The following is a 25571-nucleotide window of genomic DNA, read 5'->3' as shown; positions in this document are numbered from 1 at the left end:
TCCTTTACAAAAAATTATGGTAATTATACACTTTCACGGTCACCTGGTTTTTTGGTTAGGTTAGGTTAGGTTAGGTTAGGTTGGCTATAGAAAATCGAAAAATGGATGGATTTTAATGATCTTGGTCTCAAAATGTTCCATTTTACGGCGGATTTATAGAAAAAATACGAAAATTAAAAAAAAATAAATATTTTTTACAGTTTCATGACTTTAAATGCAAAAAAAATGACTTTCTACTTATAATCCTTCGTAACTGTTTCTGACATCGTGGAATCAAGTTCGTATATTTTTTTTCGCAATTTACATAAAAAATGAATATTTTGAAAAAAAAAGTTTTTCTACTATTTAAGGTTTAAAACTATTAAAAACCGCAAATTCAGCCACTACCCCCGTGTTTTTCATAAATTCGTCGTAAAATGGAACATTTTGAGACCAAAATTATAATTATTTTTCGATTTTTAATGGTCCAAAAACTATTAACATTGAAGAATATAGTACGAAACTATTCACGAAAATTGATTGTTTTTCATCGATTTCATTTTAAGCTATAAAAACTGAAAAAATCATTCTTTTTGGATTTTTTTTTAAATTGTTTATTAATTTATGTAGAATACAAAAAAAATATAAGAACTTTATCTAATAATTAGATAATTTTTTGTAAAGGATTATTTTGCAAAAACCGTTTTTTTTACGATTTAAAACAGTAAAACTATGAGAAATTGTCATTCCAGCTATTTCTACTAATTTTTTTTATAAATCCGCCGTAAAATGGAACATTTTGAGACCAAGATCATTAAAATTCATCCATTTTTCGATTTTCTAGACCCAAAAAACCAGGTGACCGTGAAAGTGTATAATTACCCGGAAAGGCCTGGGTTGAGGAAATTTTGTTATAGGAAAGACTCATCTTAATTTCATACCAGCCATCACCTACGGAATTTTGTCGCATGAATTTAGAAACATCCTGCTTTTAAAAATTAAATTTTTTGACTAAATATTTGTAATCAGCTTATCGGAAATCTTCAATGTACTATCGTTACTACGACATTTATCACTATTTTATCCTGTTGTCAAAATGGAGGGTAGAGATAAAGAGGAGTATTAGTTATGGAAAAATAGTTGAAAAAGTGTCCTCCTGAATATGATAAATGTATGTCTGTATTGACTCGAGCAAAAATTGCGCTGTACAAAATAATGTAGTAAATATAACCCAATAGAAACTTACCCTAATGGTAATATGGCACGACCCTTATTTAACACATTTCGACGGACACTTTTTCATATGCACAGATTGTTCTCGTTACCTCTACCTTTAATACAATACAACAATTCCGGTATTGTTATCTCACAGAGTTTAAAAAGACTTCCGACACCTCTTTATTGACTTCTGCATTGTTTAATAAGGGTAACATAATAATTATGAAGGCTAGTGAGAAAGAGAACAATCTGTGTATATGAAAAAGAGACTGTCGAAATGAGTTAAATAAGGGTTGCGCCACATTAGCGTCAGGTTAAATTTTAAAGAAAGTGGCATTGTTCTCTCAAAGAAGCTCCCGACATCTATTAATTGACTTCTGCATTGATCAATAAAGGTAACATAATAATAAAGAGATCTGTAACAGAGCTGTTAGTTATTCACGACATCTATTGGTGAAATTCATTTTATTAAAAAAAATGCTGCGATCTACTTTACACTTGTTCAAATTGACAAAAATGACATAACACAAACAGTTTTAAGTGGTTTGCTATTGTGTTTAGTAACTTCTAATTTTATATATATTAATGTTACTCTAGTGTCACTTATCAGTATTTAATTTTATTGTGTTTATGAGGTAGAGTGATTGAAGTCAAAAAGATGGCATGGACGAAACGTCAAATACTGCTAACTTTGCTTATGGTTATAACTGGTAGTATCAATTCACTAAGTACAAAGTATGTAAATGCTCGATTATACTTTTAATATTTTGTGTCTGGATTTTGAACCCAAATAAACTTTTGAAATGCTTAGCAACAAATTATTGTATTAATTTGAAGGACGGGAAGTATTGTTCTGATACCAATGGTAAATTCTCGGAAATGCATTATAGTAATACTATAATGTTAACATCCACCTACTTTCAAATAAATAAGTTGAAAATGATGCAAATAATCTATTATTTCAGGGTTCATAAAAATAAATAGATTTGTCTATTTTTTCTTCGTCTGTGAATGTAAATACTATTATAATAACATTTAGGTATATCTGTATTGAATAAGATTTTTTTCTTAACTCTCATCCTAATTTCATATGCTTATTTGAATTAAGACAAATATTTTCGCACATTTTGATTGGATCACATCAGAAATTCCTAGGACATTAGGTGTATCCCTAATTTAATACTATGATAAAGTTCACTAAAAATTTAAATCATCTAAAGTTTAATATTTGATAATGTTATTAAAACTTCAAGTGAATTAAAATAAAAAAAGTTTTTAAATTAATGTAAAATTAGCAATACTCATTTACATATAGTTTGAATCAACAAAACAAATAAAAACACTAACATTTATAGTAACAAAAATTATGGGAGTGAGAAAATTGTTCTTCGAATGATTTCAACTCCCTGTATTAAATGGCCAATCTCACTACAACTATGTAGTAAATTCTAGGGCCATTGCTGATATTTGTACTGAACATTCACACAAACACTCACAATTACACTTTCTAACACTCGTTTCTGTATCCAAGTTACCATATTCAGAGACCTTAGTTCTACAAATGTGTGTTTCACCGTGTAATTGTGAGTATTGGTATGGCAGTAATAAAGAGAGTGGTCAGCATTTTACCAAAAGCCATAGGTAAATAACATTTTCGGGATTAAATTCCAAGTATAAATCTGACATAAATATTGCAAATAACAAAAACTAATGATTACTACATAAAATAATATTGATTTATATATAGGGTTCACGCCAGCATGGCGACATAGCGACAATTGTCGCCAAAATCATACACATCGACGACAAATTTGTCGCCCAAAATATTTTTAGAAAAACCTATGTTTTATATTTACTGTGCTGTTTTTGCATAAAAGAATTTATATATGCCATAAAAATATGTATAAAAGTATGTGTAGCATGCATATGTTAATTTTTTTACTTTTATCTACCACGTTATATTTTTGGAACACTAAATCATAACTTAGGTGGTCCTTTTGGACCACTAAATTTTCATTGCTGGTGTGAACCCTATTTATATATCAAGGTGAATAATTGGGAGTTTCTGTGTAAACTGGGCAACTTGTTCTAAGGAAACTGTCTAGGCAACTCTTTTACTCATAACATAATAAATTTTATTTAGGGAACAAGTATCCCTCTGTTTATTAATATAGGGCAGATGAACCACAAATATTCCCATTACTTTAGAAAATATTATGCATTTTCTGAATAATGTATACAGGGGACTGTTGTCAAAGCCAGGGGACTTAAATAAAAAAATACAATTTTAGTATTGAAATTAAATGTTTTTTACTATTATAAACTTTGGAGAATTAAGTAACTGAATAATAAAAAATTAAAGAATCAACTATTTAAAATTAATTACAATTAATTAAATTAATTAAAATCGCATATATGAAAGGAATTCTTGTACTTTGAAACTTACACCAGAGAATCAGTTTCGAAAAAATAGTTATTTCTAAAATATAGCATAAATAGGCAAAAAACAGTATTTAATGTATGAATCAAACTTGTAAAACATTCTATTGCCTTTTAAACTATATTGGGTACAGCTTCTGTACCACTTGGCCCATTGTAATGTCTGCCACATCATCATCATCGTATCTAAATAATCGGCCTTTATTATCACAGAGCTTTAAGAATGTAACCCGGATTTCGTCATCTTCTTCATCAATCTTGTCAATTATGTTCGCATTTCTATATTCCATATTTGTTCTGCCAAGCAATTTCACAACAATATAATATCCAGATCTTTCCTTGATTCTGGAGTATTTGCCTTTTTTTGTATTTGGTGTATCTTTAGGCTTTGGATTTATACTCTTTTTTAGTTGCAATAAACGTTTTTTGTACTTCAACACTTTCTTCTACATTTCTTCATCTTTTTTCTTCTTTATTTTATATTTAAGCATATTTTCTTTATTTTTATTAATTATTTCAGCAACTTTAGGTGTTGACATTTGACATGAAATAGATACATCAGAATCTAAAGTATTTTCTTTGATAATTGATTTAGTAATATTTGCTAATACTTTTTTCTTATTACGATACTTGGTGCAATACTCTTTCCACTTCTTGGCATTTCGGTGTTCTCGTGGAGTCATATTCTCTACAAGCTTTCTAGTTCCCTTTTCTGAGGGTCGTTTTTAATCTTCTCATATCTTTTTAGCTCTTCTTCCCTTTTTTGTAGAATCTCTTCTTTAGTTCAAAGCAAATCTAAAACAATAACAAATATAATTTAGACAGTCCCCTGGATGCTGTAACAGTCCCCTGTCCTGTAGAGAGACAGGGGACTGTTTAATTTGATTTCATTGTAGTACAAAATGTAATTGATATAAAATACATAAATAGAATTAAAATGATCTTTACCAGAGGACTGTTGGCTGTCAGGTTACAACACGGAAGGACGCTCGAACACTACTAAATAAATAAGATGGCGTTCGGGTCGTAATGGCGGTAATCGCGCAAACTTCAAACTTGTTGCGTTTCGTTACACGCATAAAAGGCGTTGTTTAACCTTTCGGTTACGTGTCATGTAATTTAAAATATAGACTGTTCACTAAATGCGAAGACAAAGTTTAATTGCCTTTCTTTAAATTGTAAAATAAATAGGTGTCATTGGAAATCAAACAATACTGATTTAATAGTACAATTCAATTAATTCCAATAGATATTATCTCGATTAATTTAGTCTGAAGTAACTATACTGCTTTGGTGACATGCTAGGCGACTGGTTTTTAAAAACTTTTTAATGTAATAATTTACTTTAGTGGATTTTTTATGTTAAGCATAGGTAGATTAAGGTATTGATTTTTGGAATTGAAATATTTACGTTCTTTTATTTTTTTTAACAAAAATAACCTGGGACAATGGGTCCAGTTTATTGAAAAACGCCCAATTATGTTAGTTTTGTGGCTTATAAATATTTTATTTATCTAGGGTTGGGATTCCATTATAATAATTATGTTTTTAGATGGGCTGATACAATAAAATCCGTAGACAGGTATGGAAAAGAAAAGTTATTTAATCATCCATTTTTCCAAGCCTGTGGTATGTTTATAGGAGAACTGACTTGTCTGCTGGCATTTAAAATCTTGTACAAATATTATAGCAGAAGAGCGGTGAGTTTGCATTTTTTTTTAAATTTACATGTCATTTTAAGCATTGAAATCTGATCCCTACTTCTATCAGTAATTTTAATCTGAATTAAAATATTACAACAACCCAAATAAATTTTCCGTAATTGGTTTACCTTAGACTATGTTAATTAATTTCTGTCTTTGACTATTCAACCAGGATAGTCAACAAAGACAGGAAAATTCTGAGCTTGTTAGGGTCCCCTATATTAGTAGCCAAATAATATAAACTAAGCTTGTATAAATGTGTATACAAGTATTGAGCCCATGAGACTCCAGATTCTGATATTGGAAAAATTACTTTTACTAGGTGTTCCATTGATACTTGAATATAGAGCCTCAAACCTGGATTGCACCTACAAATAAAGATTAGGTATTTGTTACTCTTATTCGAAGCATAATTTTTTAAAAGTAAAATAACTGTATTTGTAGATTGTTTTGGGAAGTTGTTCATGCTTTACAGCCACTCTGCATCTATACCTAAAAGATATTTTGTACAAGACTCTAAATCTTATTGTTATGTTTCCAAAATACATAGACTCCTCCAAAAGGAGGCCCCTTCCCTAGGTGATAGTACTACTCCTTCAAGGTACTTAATCCTTTTAGCATAATTGGCAGGACATTCGCAGAGTAGATGCTCTGTTGTTTTCATGATTGTTCACAGAATCTGCAATAGTCGTCCTCTGCCATACCCTTCGTCGCCTATAATGTGGTATTTGACGGGGCAGTGACCTGTTAGAAAGCCGACCACCAGTTTCATGTCGTTTCTGATCATCCATTCAGTTTGGTATTGATATGGCATCTCGTGAGGCGACAATAGGGCTTTGGTCCAAGGTATAGAGTTGTTGCCCCTTTTTGGTAAAGATGTCCGCTTCCTCATTTCCTGGTATATCCTGGTGGCCTGGAAGCTTGGCTATCTGAGAGAATGTATATGTGCTTTTTAGAGAACTTTCTATTGAAGCACTACTTAGCGCATTTCTTCTTGCTAGCAACTTTACCTGAAAAATGGTGAGTGATGTTCCTAGAGAGGGAGAGAGAGAGAGATAAGCTTTATTGTTTTTAGAAAATTTTACAATTTTATAGACAAAGCGCCACAATTTTATATTAGATAGTATAAAATAACAATTTGGCTTAATAATAATACATATAATATCTTACTACATACTAAATTCAATTAGGCCAATCTATTGAGTGATAAATTGTAGAAGATGTGGAGAGTTTGCATTTTGGTCCAGAAATGCCCAGTCCAGCTCCTTGCGCTAGCTTCATACCGTCTGTATAAGAGAGATACATATCAAGATTGCAGAAGATTTTTGTTGACCCATTGGTGGGTCCACTTCGAATGGGGTATCTTTGTCCAATATGCTATGCATTTGGCTCATTGGTTTGTCTTGGATTTCTAGCTTTATTAGCTCTAGAATCCTTAGGTAATCTATCAGATTTCCTGGCTTTAGTTTTACTGTCTGGATTAACCTCTAAGAGTCGCTAAATACACGTTTCTTTGCTATGAGGTAAAGAAGAGTCAGGCTCAGAAGCACCTCTAAGACAGATTAGCCTTTGAATATGTTTCAGTTTCTTCTGGGACTAGTGATGTTTTACTGGGGTTAATCGAGAGTTGCTCTTTATCATCCCAGTTTATAATTGAATTTAGGACTGTTCGTATCCGTGTAGAGATTATATCTTTATGCCCTTTTATTATCACTACTATATCAAGAACTGTATATAGTTTATATTTTATTTTTTGAAATTTCTGTTGATTAATTTAATACCGATTGTCTCTATATTGACATCTGTAGCCTTTTATCAACATTTCTAGCAAATTTACAAATAGTCCAATAACAGTCTCTATTATAAAGCCTTAGTGTAATCAAAATTATAGACATATAATGCTGTGATCTTTCGTTTTTATATATACTAGTCCAGACAGGTTGTATTCTTTGCCTATGATTCAGGGTTTCGAGGGGGATTTATTATTGTTCTGATTAGTGAAATTTATATTTACAGATTTGCTCAACTTGACTCTGCTACTCATTTTTTAAAATAATAATAGAATAATAGTGTAAATTAATTATTGTAAAATATAATTAATGAGCAGTCAAAATATTCAATTATTTGAGAAACATTTAGTAAATATATAGTTTTTTGAAAATTATTTTGTCTTTCTGAAATTTATAAAGCAATAGCAACTTACATATATTGCTCACAATGGCAAAAAGGTTGTACTATGAATAATACAAATCAATTCATAAATATTAGATAAAATTATTGTCGGTATCATTAAACTCATGAATATCCTGTAGTGATTAATCAGAATTTTTTATTTTATATGACTTTAGTAACCTCTGACTCTTAAGCATTTAAATGATATTTAGTAACCAACGATATTTCAAATATTCTAGTTGGATATTATTAACTAGGCAACACCTGATAATAGGCGGTAGATGTCCAGAAGTGAAAGATAAAATAAGTTTCTAGGTATTATTTAGAAGAAATAATTCAAATGGGTCAGTTTTGGACATAAAATTACATATTTCTTATATAGATTGTTGACCATTCTACTCAGCTCATACCAAATATTTTCTGTGGAAGAAAAGTCAGTTGATTAAGAAGATCTTTGTATTCTTAATATTATAATAATAATAATGAAATTTTATTGTTCTTTTATCTACATTTATAGCACATAAACAAGATGTATACACCCCTATACCGGCATACTCATAAATACAGGGTGTTTCATAAAAAGGTGATCCCGTCTCTAGGATAAATAGAAAACTGAAACATACCTATTTGAGGTTTGTTCAGTAGTAAATTTTCGTAAAGCCATTTGTATTCAAGATGAAGGGCGTTAAAGAAAAACAAATTATACACATTTTTTAATTTTTTAAGATTTTACCGCAACTACTAGCAACATTGTATTGAAATTTTATACGAATACGTTTCGGTAGCCGGTAAATGAATGAATTTGTTTTTATGTCTGACTCTGATAGAGGGCGCTATTTACACGGTTCGTTTTTACCACGTAATATTCAACATAACTTTTTCATTACTAGATTTATTAAGCAAAATTTCGAATGAACTTGAACATTATTTAATTTTAGACCAAAAAGGTATTCTTGATAAAACTCTATACTGTGTACCGTTTAGGAATATTTTAATTTGAAAATCATACAGGGGTAAATTCACCTTAAGAATTTAAAGACAGAATTCAACGTCATTTTAATGACCTCATAGCTAATTCCCAACCGTTTAGAAGATTAATGGATTCTTTAGAAACATTTTGAACACATACTCTAATTGAATTCTATTTTATGTTATTTTTTTTACTGAGCAAACACCAAATAAGTATTTTTCAGTTTTGTGTCTATCCTAAAGACGGGATCACGGGATGTTTTAAATTTGATGCAATCATTACTGAGAAAATTAATTTTGATATTTTATTAACTTCAAAGATTTTTTCCTGATGTTCAGTAGAACAGATACGAAAATATTACTCCTGAGGTCATACAAAATATTGTACGAAAATTCCAAAATCGCCTCGGTTATTATCAAGAAGTGAATGGTGGTCATTTTGAACGAACATTTAATTTAATTGTAAAGTTATTAGACTTTATTATCTTTATTCTACGTGATGTTTTGTGATAGGGACTTTATTGAATTTTACATCTTAAAAAGTAATTTTCTCAGTTATGATTGCACCAAATTCAAAAAAAAAATTCGCGTGAGTGCTTATAACACAGATGCTGGAGGGGGATAATAATTTCATACTGTAAATTTTCAATCTAAGAATAAAAATCGATATGTTCCAGGTTTTTTTCACAAAGTACGTAATAACGAAAAGTTTATTCATAAATAAAGATAAAATGTATATATCAAAATGGTTCCCTGTAGTTCCCAATGTTATCGTTGGTATTTGATTGTAATTTTTTATACTAGAAAAGTCTTCAAATATACTTGATACAGTATTATCTATAGAGGACAAATTAAGAATGGGATTGTTAGATATTCTAAGTAGTTTGTTATTTTATCTGATTAACATAATATTATTTTAATGTACTAATCACATAAAGCAGAGATTGATATAAAATATCGATATAAAAAAGTTTAAAGTCCAAACGTATATTTGCAGAAAATAAATTTGTATTATTTATTATACTATTTATTATTTTATAAATTATGAAATTTTCTAGGATTTCTTTAACTCTAATTCAATTGACAATTTTTATTTGGTATGAAAGAACACGCACTTTCAGCAATTAATTGAACATACAATTTTAATTAAATTTCATTTATTATTACTTATAAAAGTACCTATTCCCTTTTTTGAAATTAACTCAATCTTAGAATAATTTTTTCAAAAGTTTCATACTGTCTTTGAGTTATATAAGTTTTTGTTTTAATTTCGAAAGCAACCTATACAGGGTTTTGATTAGTGTGATAAAGTTCAGTGCCTCTTTGTATGGATTTGGGGTCTCGTATACACTGCGACCCAAAGGACCTATTGTGTCCACCTTTCTTGCTGCGATACTGGAGAACTTAGTGTTTACAGTTGATCCATTAATCCCACTCCTTTCAAAAAGTCTAGAATGTGGGGTGGCTTAATTGCCAGATATCTTCATCTTCCCAGATGTAGTGCTCCGGAGTTCTTTAGAGTTTCACACTTCGAGAGAATGTGGATAGAGATATCGTCCTCTATGCAACACGATCTGCACGCTGCATTATCTGCTAGATCTCTTTTGTCCTTCGAGATACCATTTAGAAAATTTGACTTCCCAATTACAATAATATAGGGTTGTGATGTGTTCTACGGGGTATTTCAAAAGTTATATTCAATTTTCCATAAAAATCGTAACAACTTCAATACCCTATACAATGTAATAGAAATTCAGGAATGAAGCTCTGTTGCTCTGTACTAAAAATTCTGGAAAATTATTTATTACGTTAATATTCATTGAATCTGATACAGGGTGGATACATTATTTTCTAGGTTTTTTCAAATGAATTTAAGAGGTTTTACATTTTAAAAGTTGACAAATAAGTTGTAGACAAAAAAGATAATAAAATTATGAGTTATTTAAATATTTTGCTCTTCAATCTGCTTCTTTGTTGAGTCATCACCTGCGCCGTTTGCGAAAAGAGTCTTTCAGATGGAAACGATGTGCCCATAATTGTTAGATATTTAAAGGCGACTTTATGCAATATTGGAAACTACTTTGTAATCTTTCCAAATTTCCAGTGGATTATCATTATTCCAGTATTCCAATAGGAGTTGCCAGATAAACTGAAAGTTCATCAGATATCTTCAAATTTATTACTCTTCCAATTGCGATGTACTAATTTGTAATGATCACTCAAAAGTAAAAATGTCTCCTCACTTCTGTCAGACTTGTCGGAGTCGCACTCAAGCTGAGTAACTCATTCACTTAATTAATGAAACCAGAGACTGGATATGAAGGTAGTCGCTCGGATCGATTGGCCGATTGCGATTTTATTTTTATGGGTTATTGGCCGACATGTCAACTGGTGACCAATATTGCCAGTACTTTCACTTTAATTTATACTGTTTTGAACTAAATACCGTGCGAATGCTAATTAATAAATCAAGCAATATGAGTGCGACCACAATTGAAATCGGAAAACCAGCGAAACACGGTGTCTCGAGATGGTGCTTCATTACCAAAAGTCGAAGCGAGGCGATCGGCACACTGCTGTTTTTTAACTAAGATGAATGTTTCAAGTACCTCTAAACAACTCAAATAGCATTAAAAATGTCAAACTTTGTCAGATTTGACATATTCACGTCATTGTTGCCATATTTCAAAATTAAAGTACCAACCCTCGTAGATATATAACCATTGTTTTGCACAGAAAAATCAATATATCTCAAGAACTAATAATTTTATGTATAGAGAATGTTTGATAAGAAAAGAATTATGTTGATAGTACTTTTCGATACTCACTTGAAATATAGGGTGATTCATTTGGAAAACCCGAGAAAATAATTTATTAGTATTTTGATTCACCCTTTATTAGATTCAATGAATAGTAACGGAATAAATAATTTTACTCGAATGCTGTGGCCGCAATTCATTCTTGAATTTCTTTTACATTGAACTTGTTACAATTTTTATGGAAATTGATTATTACTTTTTAAATACCCCGTAGAACACATCACAACCCTATAATATTGTAATGGAAAAGTCAAGATAATTCTAAATATGCAATAAAATATAGGGTGTTACATTTCAAAAAAAAAAGTGCACAGCAATCAATCACCCTGTTATAAATGAAAAAAATTTGAATAGGCAAATAAAGATATATTTCAAAATCTATGTTCTAGGATGGTACAGAAGATGTGAACGAATTAACTAAAGGCAATAGAAACTTCAATCCGTTAATTCTCTTCATACCTGCTATGTGCGACATGACAGCGACATCAATTATGTACATAGGACTGAATTTAACATATGTATCAAGTTTTCAAATGTTCCGAGGATCTGTCATAGTTTTTGTAGGGTTACTTAGTACTGCATTTTTACAAAGGGTCTTAACCAAAAAGCAATGGTCGGGTATAGTTTTAATTATAATTGGATTGGCGCTGGTCGGTGCAGCCGATTTTATTTATAAAGATACAAACAGTAGTCATGGAACAAACGACGTTATTACAGGTGAGTTTTATTGTTTTGTAGATATATTTTTATATACTACAACTATGTGAAAAATATTATTTTGAATAAACTTTTTTCTGTTGCGGGTAGGAAATTCTAAAGACTCCTGGGAAGCGGTTCCAGGCGTACGGTTGCCCGAACGCCTACCAGCTACAAACCCACCCTTTTATCTTTTCTAGCTGAAGCTAGACTTCTCCTTCAGCTGCTTTCAGTCATTGTTTTCCTTCAGCTGCTTTCAGTCATTGTTTTCCTTTTGTGACCTACATATTTTGATGTCTCGTTCTTTCCTCTGTTTCTTTTGTTTTCATGATTTTGTGTATCATATATATTATGGACCAGTTTTTTTTTATTTTTTGTCTAATATGTATACACAATACAACTAACAAAGTTTTCTAGATTTAAGATATATGTTATTCTTCCACCTAACCACTTCCAGCCACTTATCTATGCAGAAGAACTGTGTATAGTTTCAACTATAAACTAATTAAATAATTACAAAAACCCAAAAAAGATAAAGTTAGTTATATATTTACTAGTTCCTCGTGGAGAGCATTATAACTTTGACAGCAAAACACGTAAAACTTCTTTAAAAAATCGCATATTTATGCTGAGGCATTGTTAACAGATTTTTATTTTGCTTTCCTGCGAAAGTATCTTTAAATGTTTTTTAAACCTCAAGTCCACATCTAGAATTATTCCTAAGTTCTTAGCAAATTATTTTATTACAGCAAGCAGAGTTTGAGGATCTGCAACGTAAGACCATCATTTCTAACTGCATTTGATTTAATCGTAAATACAGAGTGCGGCAGCATAACTTCCTTTTTTAAAAAGTTCGCCATTTAGTCGGTAGATGTCGTAACGGAGTGCTAGTGGTCTCGTTCGAGAGGGGGGACTATAAAGTTTTGTCCCGGCACAGTTCAGTCGCCATCATGCGTTGGAACAGTGAGGAGCGTGCGTTTGCCGTTGAGGTTTACTTTTCGAGCGGATGTTCTGTGATCGCAACCCAGCGCGCCTTTCGGAATCGCTTTAATTTAGCCCCCTTGGCCCCTGTCCCAGACCGGAAATCAATTGTTACGTGGGTCACTACGTTCAGACAAACTGCAAGTGTGACAAGACGAAGAACTGGAGTCCCTCGGCCCATTAGATCACCGGAGAACATTGAGTTAGTTAGAACTTCAGTGTTGCGATCACCACGGCGTTTTGCGCGCAAACATGCGTCTGCCCTTGGACTTTCCGATCGTTCTGTGAGGAGAATACTTCATGATGATCTTCATTTTCATCCATACAAGATGGCAATTGTGCAGGAACTTTCTGAACGTGACTTCAATTCTCGGAGGAACGCGTGTGAGGTTTTTCTGGAAGTCGTTCCTGAGGATGCTATTGTTTTTTTTAGTGATGAAGCCCATTTTCATTTGTGTGGATCCGTAAACAAACAAAACATGCGCTACTGGGCTGATACCAATCCTCGACAATTGCATCAACGGCCTTTGCATTCACCTAAAGTCACAGTGTGGTGTGCAATTTACTCACGTGGAATTATTGGTCCCTGGTTCTTTGAGGAAAATGAAGTCACAGTGACAGTGAATTCGCACCGGTATGTAAACATGTTTTCCCACGGCTAGATGAGTTGGACTTAGGGGACACTTGGTTCCAACAAGACGGAGCAACGGCACACACTTCAAGAACATCGATGGCTGTTTTGAGGGAACACTTCCCAGAGCGCCTTATCTCAATTAGGGGCGATTTGGAGTGGCCAGCCCGCTCTCCCGATTTGACCCCTTGTGATTATTTCCTATGGGGTTTTTTGAAATCCCGTGTGTATGTGAACCGTCCAAGGACCCTACAAGATTTGAAGACGAACATCCAGGAAGAAATTGCCAACATAACGCCTGCTATGCTGGCAAGAGTCATGACAAACGCCAGAAATCGGTTTACTCAGTGTATGGAGAATGGGGGACGTCACCTAACTGATTTGATCTTCAAAACTCAGTAAAACAAAACTTTATGTATGTGCCTGTATTATAAAAAACGAATAAAAATTTTCTGATTCATACAATAAGTTTTATTAACTTTTGAAAAAAGGAAGTTATGCTGCCGCACCCTGTACATAGTTAAGAAAGCTAAACTTTCTGCAAGGGCTCATTTTATGGCTATTGTAGAAAGCAATCTTCTCCTGACATAAGGAATTTCTGGAATCGGTTAGAAAGTATTGATCTCATTGGCCTTTTGCAAACTTCTAGGCAGATTTGAGGATGTTCTGGAATTATTCATATTTCTCAAGCCCCTTCAAAGTGCCTTTGTATCATTTAGACCTTCCAGAAATTCAAGATAACCTTCGTTTTTCTCTTCTGACTGACTCAGATGGAAGATTTTGCAATTCTCGATATGCCTCCCAGTTTTTTGCTGAAGCGTTTTTTCTTGTACTTAAGAAGTTCTTTATCTCTCAAGCCCATTAGTGCCTTGTGAACAGGAGTTACCCAGGGAGCAGGGAGCTTACTTACTCGAACTGTTCTTAGAGGTAAATGCTTTTCAAACAGAGACACACTTCAATATCTGTTAAATAGTAGATATTATCCCATTTTATTCCATTTATGATCCGTGCTATGTCAGTGCCTGTGTCAAAAAAAAATCCAGACTACACTGAGTTCCTTAGTTCGTTGGCCTTTGCTATCATTTTTACCCCATCTTGTTTATCATTTTGTTTTGTTATTTTCTCTGCTTGCCTTCTTTCTTCTACAATGGGGTCTATTTGAGAGATTCCAGTAAGGACCTGACTTGACTCTATTGATCGTTGGTATTTTGAAAAAATCTACTCAGCAATTAGTTTCAATCAATACCTTTTCACACCATACACAATTCTTAAAAGTTATCTGTTACAATATTATAAACATGTTTATTTTAGGTGACATGTTAATAATCATAGCACAAATTATTCAAGCTGTTCAAATGGTGGTTGAAGAAAAATTTGTTTCTGGACAGGATATTCCACCATTACAAGCTGTGGGTTGGGAAGGTAAGTCTTGGAAAAATTTGTTTAGCGATTAAACTTGTCAAAAATTTATAAATAAATAAATAATAAATAAATATATAGAAATGTCGTTTGCAACACTTGTCACTTTTTAAAAATATTTTATTTTCAAAAATACACTTATTACAAACTTTTTGGATTTTGAATAGTACTTAAATAGATTTTACTACGACAAAGGCATTTGTTCGGTTAATTTATAACAGGGCTTCTTAAAATGTGGGTCGCGACCCCCAGGGGGGTCGCGAGACAACTGAAAAAGGATCGCAAAGATCTGATACTTTTCAATCATTATAAATAAAATTTATGAAATGAATGGGTACGTATTCTTTAATCCTTATTTTATTTACATTGTAAAATAGTGCGATATCACATCTACATCTACGGTTAATATATATTTCATTATATGGAGGAGGGGGCCGTTTAAAATTTCCTAAGCTTGAAGGGGGTCGCTATATAAAAAAGTTTAAGAAGCCCTGATTTATAATATCTCATCTGCTGATTAAGCATGTCGGCCGCCAACCGTCTTCTGTTTCCTTATATTTACATTTCTATATATATTAGAATCCAGGACTGGGCAAATACTTCTAAGTGCGGGCCATAATGAGATTCTCAAAATGTCTCCCGGGCCGGGGACCGTCTGCTATTGACAAACACGAACGTTTTGGGTGTCTTTCTCTACCCTACTGTCATTTTAAGATAATTGATAATAGTAATAATTAATTGTCTTGCTCACTTATATGAGAACAATTTGTACCCTGTATAATATGTACGTAATTTTTAAATGAAGTCAAAAGACTAAAAATATTTACATAAAATCCACCCATTTGCCCACCCCTGTTTTAGACTGTCATCTGTCAAGTATTGTGTAGTCATTCGCTAGACTGTTTAATATTCAGTTCTAGTTGTTTCTTTCAGTATATTCTTGCCAAAATCGAGATGTTAAATGATAAAGAAAGCATTGGAAAGGTACAAATAAATAAATAATATGGATACTGATCTAAAGGTTGTGGAGGATTATTGGGAAATTACATGTTTCGAAAAAATTTATATGGTTAAAATTTTTTCTTGAATGATCGTGATGCGGTTTGTTAAAATTTTACCTATTATGTTCAACAAATTTATCATTTGAATTTCTGAACATATTTTTAAAAATTTTCAAAATACATGCTTCTAATGTGGTGACTAAAATTGAGTTTTTTTTCTAAAATCTCAATAATGCTAGAAACTTGAAATTCTATAATTTTAGTGCACTCGCACAAGGCAAGTTTCTAGCATTAATGAAATTCTAGAAAAAAACTCAATTTTAGTCACCACCTCTTAAGAGTGACATCAAGGAAAAACTCATCAAAATATCGTAGAGTCAATCACCTCCTGAATTTTGTCGCATGCATTATAAACAGGCTTAATAAGAACGTTACTTGTAGAAAAATTTCTTTTCATGTATCAAACAATTTCCTTTCTTCAAATAAACCACCACATAAACACCAATAAACCACTAAACGGCTCCTAAGAACAACAGAATTCTGAGATCAATAACAGGACATACGTTACTCGATCGAAAGAGAAATGAAGAAATAACGGACATGTGCGATATTCAGAATGTAGTAAGATGGGCAAGGAGCCGCAGAAGATAATGGAGAGACCATGTTGACAGAATGCCAATTGAACGGCTAGCAAAAATTGCAAAGGAAAAGAAACCAGACACAACTCGACCTCCTGGACGACCACCTATAAGGTGGTATGAAAGCTGGTCCTCAGCATCCCAACTACTCCTGGCGAACCCTTGATGAAAATACAGGACCTAGTCCTAACGGAAGAAGAAATAAACATCTTGTAAAATAAAATATCAAAAATATATATTCCTAATAAAATCTATTGCTACATTATAAAATATTTCTAATATAAATCAAAATCTCATTCTCTCATCACAAAGATCTAGCTACTGATATACTTGAATAGATTCAATTTTATCTCTCAATAATAATAACCAAGGTAAACAAATCACCTATTATCTGATTGTTTAACTGATTGATACTATTAAGTGTAAATTTATAAACAGTTTTCTTGGTATTTGACACATGGAATTCTAATTTTATACAATTTTAACGTTATTATGTACTATGTGGCAAACACCTGAAACAGGTCGATTTTTATTCCCCAAATTGACAATTTACAGTAGAAATAGATTATCCCCCTCCATATTGTCTATTAAAATATACTTTAAATTTTAAATAACCCCATAAAATGTAATCGAGAGGAGTCACATCGGGGGAGAAAATATATATGCTGCCATCTATCCAATACTTTCAAAGGTTTTTTTTTTAATTCGCGATGTAAAATTATATATTTACTGTGGCCATTGGGCAACACTAGGCCTTGATGTCTATTACAAAATTTATTGGATGTGAAAACATCGGGAAAAAAATTTTTTTTTAGTCATGGACAACAAGTTAACTTTTATGGTCTAAGGACGAAAAAATTATAATGTGAAATTCTAGTAATTTTGATTTTCGTTTTTAATCAAATTTTGTCTTTATATTCCAGCAAGTGAGAAAAAGATACACATGGAAATTAAATATTTCTGAAATAAAAGCTTCATTAACTGATCAATATTTTTATCTTTTATTTAGAAAATATTAAACTGTATAAGATCAAGTTATTGTTAAATGGAGAAATAATTTTAGAGGCGTGTTACTGCAACACTTAGTATATAATTTATTCAAATTTCCAATTTACTGAATGATCTTCAAGTACTATATCCTCTATCTCTGAAGATTTTGAAATAAAATACTAGATTTTTGTAAATTATGTTTGTATTCTCTTTTTGATTCACCAAATCTGTCAACTAGATCGTCGGTGTTGCAGGTTTTCTACGGTTTTCCTGTAACCTGGTGAACCGCTTCACCAACCAAATGGCCGACGGTAGGGAATAATGCAGCTGTTTCAAAAAAAACAATAAAGAAAAATGTCCCCAAACCGAGAATAACCGTTTTTACTTATCTAGAGCTTTCTCTTCTGGCCAATGGTCGATCGCTTTTCCTTCTTTCAGCTAGGACAACACAACCCCACGCAACCACCACAATCCAAGCTCTGCAGGGGAGCAAATCCTATATCAGGGTTAACTCCCCCTATAAAATTTTTCCCTTATCCAACGAATCTTTCTCTCTCTTTCTTATCTGTCAACTAAGTTGGAATTATTGAAACCGTTGGTGATATTCACCACCACTAAACCAACATTTACAATTACACTGTTTACACTACCACTACACCAACAGTAACAATTATTTAATTTACCTTCAGTCTCTGAAGACGATAACTTGGTTTTCGAAACGCGTGACAGACAGTGTATTCGATTCCTGGTGAAAATTGTCAGTACCTCTAAAGCTGAATGAAATAGCTCATCTCAATCTAAAGTTGAACCTAACGGTTAGGTTTATAAATTTTTTTGTAATATAATTACAAACTGCAATAGATCCAAAATATTATAGTGTAAATATAACAATAATAATTTGGTTTCTTATTTAAATGATTAATTGATTTCAGGGTTTTTTGGATTCAGCATACTAGCCCTTCTCCAAATACCGTTCTATTTCATTAGAGCCGGTCCACCGGTAACCGAAAATTCTGGAGATCGATTAGAAGATGTCATTGATGCTTTTGTTCAAATGGGTCACAGTGGAAAACTTACAACTGCAATATTAGGTAAGAATACAACCAAAATATTTAATATTCAGCTTGATAAAATAATGATATAGAGCGTGAGAAAACGTTTTCAAAACTTTTCAGTTATAACTAGACAAGAAAAGATATTGAAATATTACAGTGATCTGAAATCTAAAACACAAATGAAATAAGTAAGAAATAATATTAAGTTACTTTCTTGTAATATTGTAACGCTACTTACATAGAACAAACATATCAAAACTTAGAAGGTAAATTAAAAAGTCATTAATATAATAGAAAATAAAGCTGCATTAACAAATGCTACAGAATAGCAAAACAAATACATTTAATTATAAAAATTAGCAAAGCCATTGAAGCAAAATTTGTAATTCTATTTTATGAATTTCAATATAATTATAAATAATATGATTAGTTACTTATTTTTCGTATTTTGAAATTTGTATCACATTTTATTAAGATATATAAATTATATATTCAGTATTGTTTATAACTTCATTGGAACAGGTTATAGATACATAAATGACTCGATTCACATAAATTTAAATCTTTATTGTTATTTATCATTACATAATATTTCAGGTACTGTCATATCAATTGCTTTCTTTAATTTTGCTGGTATCAGTGTTACGAAAGAACTTTCAGCTACTACCCGGATGGTTTTGGATAGTGTCAGAACAATTTTCGTGTGGATTTTCAGTATAGCGTTCTTTCATCAAGATTTCCATTGGTTGAACGTGAGTAAATCTTAAAATAATAATATCAATTAATTATAAAATCTAAATAACAAAACAGATATTACTGCTGGTTTACTACCAATTATTATCACCCTCTTTATGAAAGTGCTAAAATTAAGGTTAATAAAATTGTATTGATGAAATGTTTCAGCTGGTTGGTTTTGTCATACTTCTAAGTGGAATGTGCATTTACAATGGAATAACCGGATATCCCTTACTTTTAAAAATAAAAAGTTGTATTTGTAGTAGAAGATACGGGACAGTGGACGAAGATGTTGTAGTTAATAGAAATGCACAAGATGTTGAACAACAATAAGCACTTACTAATGACATTTTATAAAAACGAATATCCAGTTGACTTAGAATGCAGTTTTGAGGAAACTTATCACTGGTTTTATTTATGCTCTCAGTGAAAGTGTATGTCACTCAAAACTGTATTATTTAATTGCTATAATTCTCTGATAAAAAAAGGATTTTACTATTTTTAGATTAAGGTTAAAACATATTTTTTTAAAATTAGAGAATTAATTTCAATATTATGCCCTTGCAAAACTACAAATGGTTGCTTACAATTTGTCCATCAACTGTTGAAGTATATGCGAAATAGTAAAGAACAATAATAGGTGCTGGTACTAGATACTAATACCAATTACATATTCAATTTATATAATTTTCTCTAAATATGTTTAAAGTAAAAAAAGTAGGATACTTTTACTGCAAATGTTATCAAAACCGATATTTCTAACAACCTTTATTTCTATTAAATTATTGCCAATAAAATTGTTCTTGTCTTCGAAATGACATGCTAAATGTCAATACTTGGGGTTTTTAATTCATAATCATCAGATCTGCGAATCGCTACCAGCCACAGCTTTTAGAGAGTTTAATCATTAGTAAATTTATGTTTTTTTGTCAACACAATGGACCTACTAAACAGTGTATATTTTTTATGTAAAAAAGGAAACACAAGAGAGTAAACCCTATTACATTTAAGTAGTTCGAGTGGTGCATGCGTTTGAAGATGCCTGTGGATATTGATCTGGAACTTGTGTAGGTTGTAGTATTCAGGAAAAATGTGCCTTAGTAGCCGAATCAATAGGCTTGCACTTCTCCAAAGAAAGGAGTCCCGATAAACTAACGTTTTGGACGTCTGCTGGCGAATTCTGTGATCATGAGCCACGTCTGTCGAGTAGGTTTTGATGGGACTATTCTAGATGGTATTTTGTTGGACAGATCAGAAGAGCATCTGCTGTAGTAGTATCAGTAAAATAAGAGTCAGGCCAGCGACCTTTCTTCTATGCTCTAAACTTATATTATCTTAAATCGCACTTTCACGTTTCTAGGAAACGATTTATATTTAAAATGTGTAAGAAAAAATTTCGACAGCTCTACTTCAAGACTTAACTCAACAGTGATTTCAACAGATTAACATAAAAACCGTTTCCTTCATTGAATTTAACATGATTATCTACCAAAATGTGGCTATCATGTTAATTAGTCAGCTACTGTGAATAATTTTTTTCATCATGTGTACATGATAGAGGTATTCCATATTGAAGGGTATAACAACTTTGGAATAAGTTAGGTTAGATTTCGTTTGTAAAAAAGGATATTAGTTTCTGAAAGCTTTTAAAGCAGTTAGTTGCGGTTTGTAAGTACTTATAACTATACCCCTTCAAAACATTGGTGTATTTTTAAAAAATATCACAACTTGACGATTATGCCCAAACAAATAGTGAAATTTGACATTACATTTCATATATTTCTACATAGGTGGCAAGTTCAAATAGGGAATCTTCATTCTTAGTTATTTTATAATCAAAACTTTAACTAGATCTTTTACATTCGCATGTTTGTAGTTAAATTTTACTTGGTCAAGAATTCTAAATATTTATACAGTTCAATACACTCAATAAGGATCATTATTGTAATATATATTTTTATAAAATGATAATACTCTGCGACTCAATTATATGTAAATGAAAATATTAATAATTGTATTGTATTCGACTGATGCTAAATTTTACTAGAATTTAACATACTGCTTATACCAATTAAAAATTAAAGAATCGCGGGGAAAAGCAAAGTTCACTTTCCGGAAAATCTAAATCATATTTTTCTTCGAGCGTATAATAATATCTACATTATTATCGGCAACATAGATCGTAGAAACAACAATATAATGAGAAAAGATAGCAATAGCCTTATTATGGGCGTTGTAATCAAGTAGGCAGGAACTATCATTATATTTTTATTTTATTTGATGTTTGTCAGTTTTGAAAAGTGTATTGTGAAAATTTCTCAAGAAAGAATTTCAATGTACACCTCCGCTTGAAGAAAAAATAATGTACTCGGAGCAGAAGATCCATTATATATTTCGTCCAGTTTGCACAGCTTCGGCTAATGTCTCCGAAGTGCAAGTATCTGAGCTCAACAATAATGATACCTTCTACTCCTAGTAACATAATGTACTTTTCTCCATATATTATTAGAATTTATTCATTTATATAAGATCTAAAATATTTTTTTACGGTGATTCAATCAGAAATTTTGTACTTCGTCAAAACGTGGAATTTGAACCTTTCCTCGCGGCTCTTGTAATAAAAAATAGAAATTTTTTGTTTTTTGGTACATGCAGTATTTTATGGAAAAATGTGATTATTTTATAATAAACTTTATATATGAAATAAAAAACTATAATTTATAAAAATAAAAGTATGTTGATTTATATTACTGATTTTTTATTTGATTTACTAGTGGACTAGATGGAATTATAAAAATATTCACAACTCTCACGGTCAGTTCTCAGATGATTTTCGAAGGATCATATAGAAATGTGAATTTCTTGCGATAATTGTGAAGTGATACAGAACAATACCAATAAACTATAAAAATAAATATGTACACACAAGGATACCTCGCTGGATTTAATAACAACGCAGCCAATATTTATACAGGGTAACCCACTGATGCAAATGAGTCAAACATAGTTTACTATACATACCAACCCAAAAAAAGCAGGGTCTACAGAGTAGTTATCAAACATCTTCATCACACCACAGACAGAAACGATATAAAAACAGATCTAGAGGGCATGAACCACAAAGTCACAAATGTTGTGAACATTAAACAGACAAACCAAAGAATCACTAAACATGTTTTTCATAGACCTGGAACCAGCTATAAATAACAAGGACATATATGAAATAAAGGGACTACAGAACAGAATAACAGCAGTTAAGCCACCCAGAGGAGACAAAAAAATAGCCCAAAGCTTATGATGTCAAATGTATCGACATACTAAATCTTACTGTAATCGACCGTTTGTGTGCATAAAATGTCGAGGCTCACGTGACACTAAGGTATGCAAAAAAGCAAGGACACTCCAGCAACATGTGCTGTGGGTAGTGGCTCAAACCCAGCCAACTACAAGAGATGCAAATTTTATCAAAAACATTCCAAGAACAGAAAGTCAAAACCGAATAACAATTTAACACAACGAATACCCAGTTAAACCTCATCACAAAACAACTCGCTTCACCAAACCAACTATGCACATGCAGTGAGGAGTCAACCAACAAAGTTAGCACCAGAGGAAAATACTGTCAATACACTCACTAAATTTTTAGACGAATTTAAAAACATGTTCAACCAACCGTTACAACAAAACTCTATTGTCATCAACATGCTAACAATACTAATGTCAAAAATGAAGTGATGGCTAATAGTCAATTAGACTAGCATTGTGGAATGCCAACCCAAAGATGAAATAAAGATTTTTCTCCAACAAAAGTTTATAGATATTTTACTAATAAAATCTTTATTCAAAATCCATAACTACAACAAATACAAGTGACAGTCATGACATTATCATATGACCTAACAATTAAATCGTATACTGTCCACTACGCTGCAACCTAAGAAAATAATATTTCTTAAGTCTTTTCCAAACACTAGGAAGTTTATAGCAGGAGGTGACTATAAAAGGAAAAACACACTATAGTGCTTAAGAATCACCACCACAAAAAGCAGAGAACCTCGTACAAGTGAAAAAATATTCGTTCCTATCAACAGACACCCCCACATAATGGCCGCGCGAACCTAACAAATTACCCGATCTGCTTGATTTTTTCATAACTAAAGACATAGCTTCAACTTATACTGATGTAATACTTTCCTGCATCTAATGTGAGGAGTATACAATTAAATCGTGGTAGAGATAAAATAAAATTGTGAATAAGTAATAATCTACAATTACCAGAAAGTTCATAAATATCTTGTGTAAGTGCAAGCTAATATATATTACTAGTGAGTAATTCCGAAAGATTAATATAAGAGAAAAACTAGATATAAAACAAGGATTATTAATATTAATTATTAATAATAATCCAAATATTGATAAATATCACCAAAAAAAGCAATAAACAAATATCGTTTAAAAATCAATAAAATAGAAATCCAAACTAATAAAAACAGACCCGGACTGAATCCAAATAGAATATCAGGTCGAGAAAAACGAAAAAATCGATTTTGCAAACATACCCCGTTTTACTCCTTTAAAATCGAAATTTCGCAATCTTTTCTTAGCTGCGCGTTGATGAGTGAATGAATCAGTCAGTCAGGACATCCTCTTTTATATATATCATAAGAATATCCAATCTCTGAATTGTAGATTCTAGACCTCAAAATATGATGATTCTGCTCAACATGCCTTATGCAAATATTGCTAGTTTCCGAGACACGGGGTTGTTCAAAGTTTAAATTTTGATTTTCGCAACAATTTTTTATGTTTTCACAATTTCTCTTTGAAAATTGGCAATTTTACGTTTTTTGGCATGAGGAATCATAATTTGCACTCTAATTTAACATTGCTAATAGAGGGCGCTAGTTACACTTGTTTGTGTTAATTAAATCAAAGTAAACTTTTTTTGGGCTAAAATTACAACTAAAATAATAGAAAAGTATTAAAAAGTGTTAAATTCTACAAAAAAAGTTACTCTTCTTTGATTCGTGTAACTCAATCGGTCGGTTATTATTTAACAAAACAAACTGCAGTAATTTGCCCAAAATTGATGCCGTTATGCTTGACAAATTTTTTGCAATGTACACCTATTTTTGTTCATCGGAAATTCGCAGTATTAAAACTTATATGTAAGTATTATGTGAAGAACAAACAAAGTCCTATTTAATTAGCAGTTAGCAATCTTCATTTTATGGTAAATGTACAAAATGAAATTAGAGAAAATATCCGTGTATCTGCAATTTAAGTATAATACTAACCAAAATGGATATAAATGTAAGACATTCATTAAACCATAGAAATTGTTGTCTTGGAATTGGATAATATCGTCCAAAAATAACGTGCCAGAAATCATTAAGTAATCGACAGTATTTTCTTTGTATAAAACCAGATAGATCCATACTGCATGTTCTAACAAATTATTTTTCTTGTCCTTGTAATTATACTACTCCAAATTATTCCATTACGTTCAAAATCATAAATCTTCGATACACCCTAAAAATATACTACATAAAAATTTATACAGAGTTGTCCCACGCCGAGTTAAAACCATCTGTATATGGCAAAATACAGATAGTAAAATCAGGAAAATTTCTAAGTTTGAGTTTTCAGATACGATCTGTTTAACTAAAATATTTTCAAAGACGGCCGACTTCGGTTCTGTAACTTTGTTATTTTAAATGGAACACTATGTATGTTAATACATTTTTGAAATTTGCGTTAAATTTTAGTATACTTTTGTCTAAAAACTTTTTTCGAAAAATGCAGAATTTTTAAGTTATTAATTCTTTTGTAAAAAATTTGACCGTTGCAGACCCTTATAAATTATTTTTTACCCTTAAAGAAATGAAAATGGTTACTGTTCGGTTGATTTTAGCAAGGTCAGATTTGAATCTATGTTGAAAATTTTTTCATTTTATACAGGGTGTGTATAAAAAGTGTTCAAAGTTTAGATGTATTGTTTTATGTATTAATTAATATATAGGGTGTTCCATTAAAAATAACAGTTACAATCGACTTCCGGAAGAACCTGCAGTCCGCCATATTTGAAAATATTTTAGGTAAAAAGATCGTATTCAAAAACTCAAA

General features: G+C 31.5%; 1 protein-coding gene and 1 long non-coding RNA gene across 2 annotated transcripts; one reads left to right on the top strand and one right to left on the bottom strand.

Annotated features, from left to right (window-relative positions):
* Positions 1–1697: 1697 nt before the first annotated feature.
* LOC130446321 (solute carrier family 35 member F6) lies at positions 1698–22473 on the top strand. Its single transcript, XM_056782507.1, has 7 exons — positions 1698–1932; positions 5189–5336; positions 11689–12016; positions 14919–15029; positions 18588–18746; positions 19308–19462; positions 19614–22473. The coding sequence occupies exons 1-7, from the start codon at positions 1856–1858 to the stop codon at positions 19776–19778; spliced, it is 1143 nt and encodes a 380-aa protein (XP_056638485.1). The 5' UTR covers positions 1698–1855; the 3' UTR covers positions 19779–22473.
* Positions 3483–4626, bottom strand: LOC130446322 (uncharacterized). The gene is made up of 2 exons (XR_008910134.1): positions 4585–4626; positions 3483–4431 (listed from the first exon to the last, which is right to left on the bottom strand). It is a non-coding gene; the product is annotated as an uncharacterized LOC130446322 (long non-coding RNA).
* Positions 22474–25571: the final 3098 nt, after the last annotated feature.

The sequence above is a fragment of the Diorhabda sublineata genome, chromosome 7, assembly GCF_026230105.1.
Source record: "Diorhabda sublineata isolate icDioSubl1.1 chromosome 7, icDioSubl1.1, whole genome shotgun sequence".
Lineage (NCBI taxonomy): Eukaryota > Metazoa > Arthropoda > Insecta > Coleoptera > Chrysomelidae > Diorhabda > Diorhabda sublineata.
The sequence above is the reverse complement of the archived record's forward strand: the minus strand, read 5'-3'. Positions and strand labels throughout refer to the sequence as shown.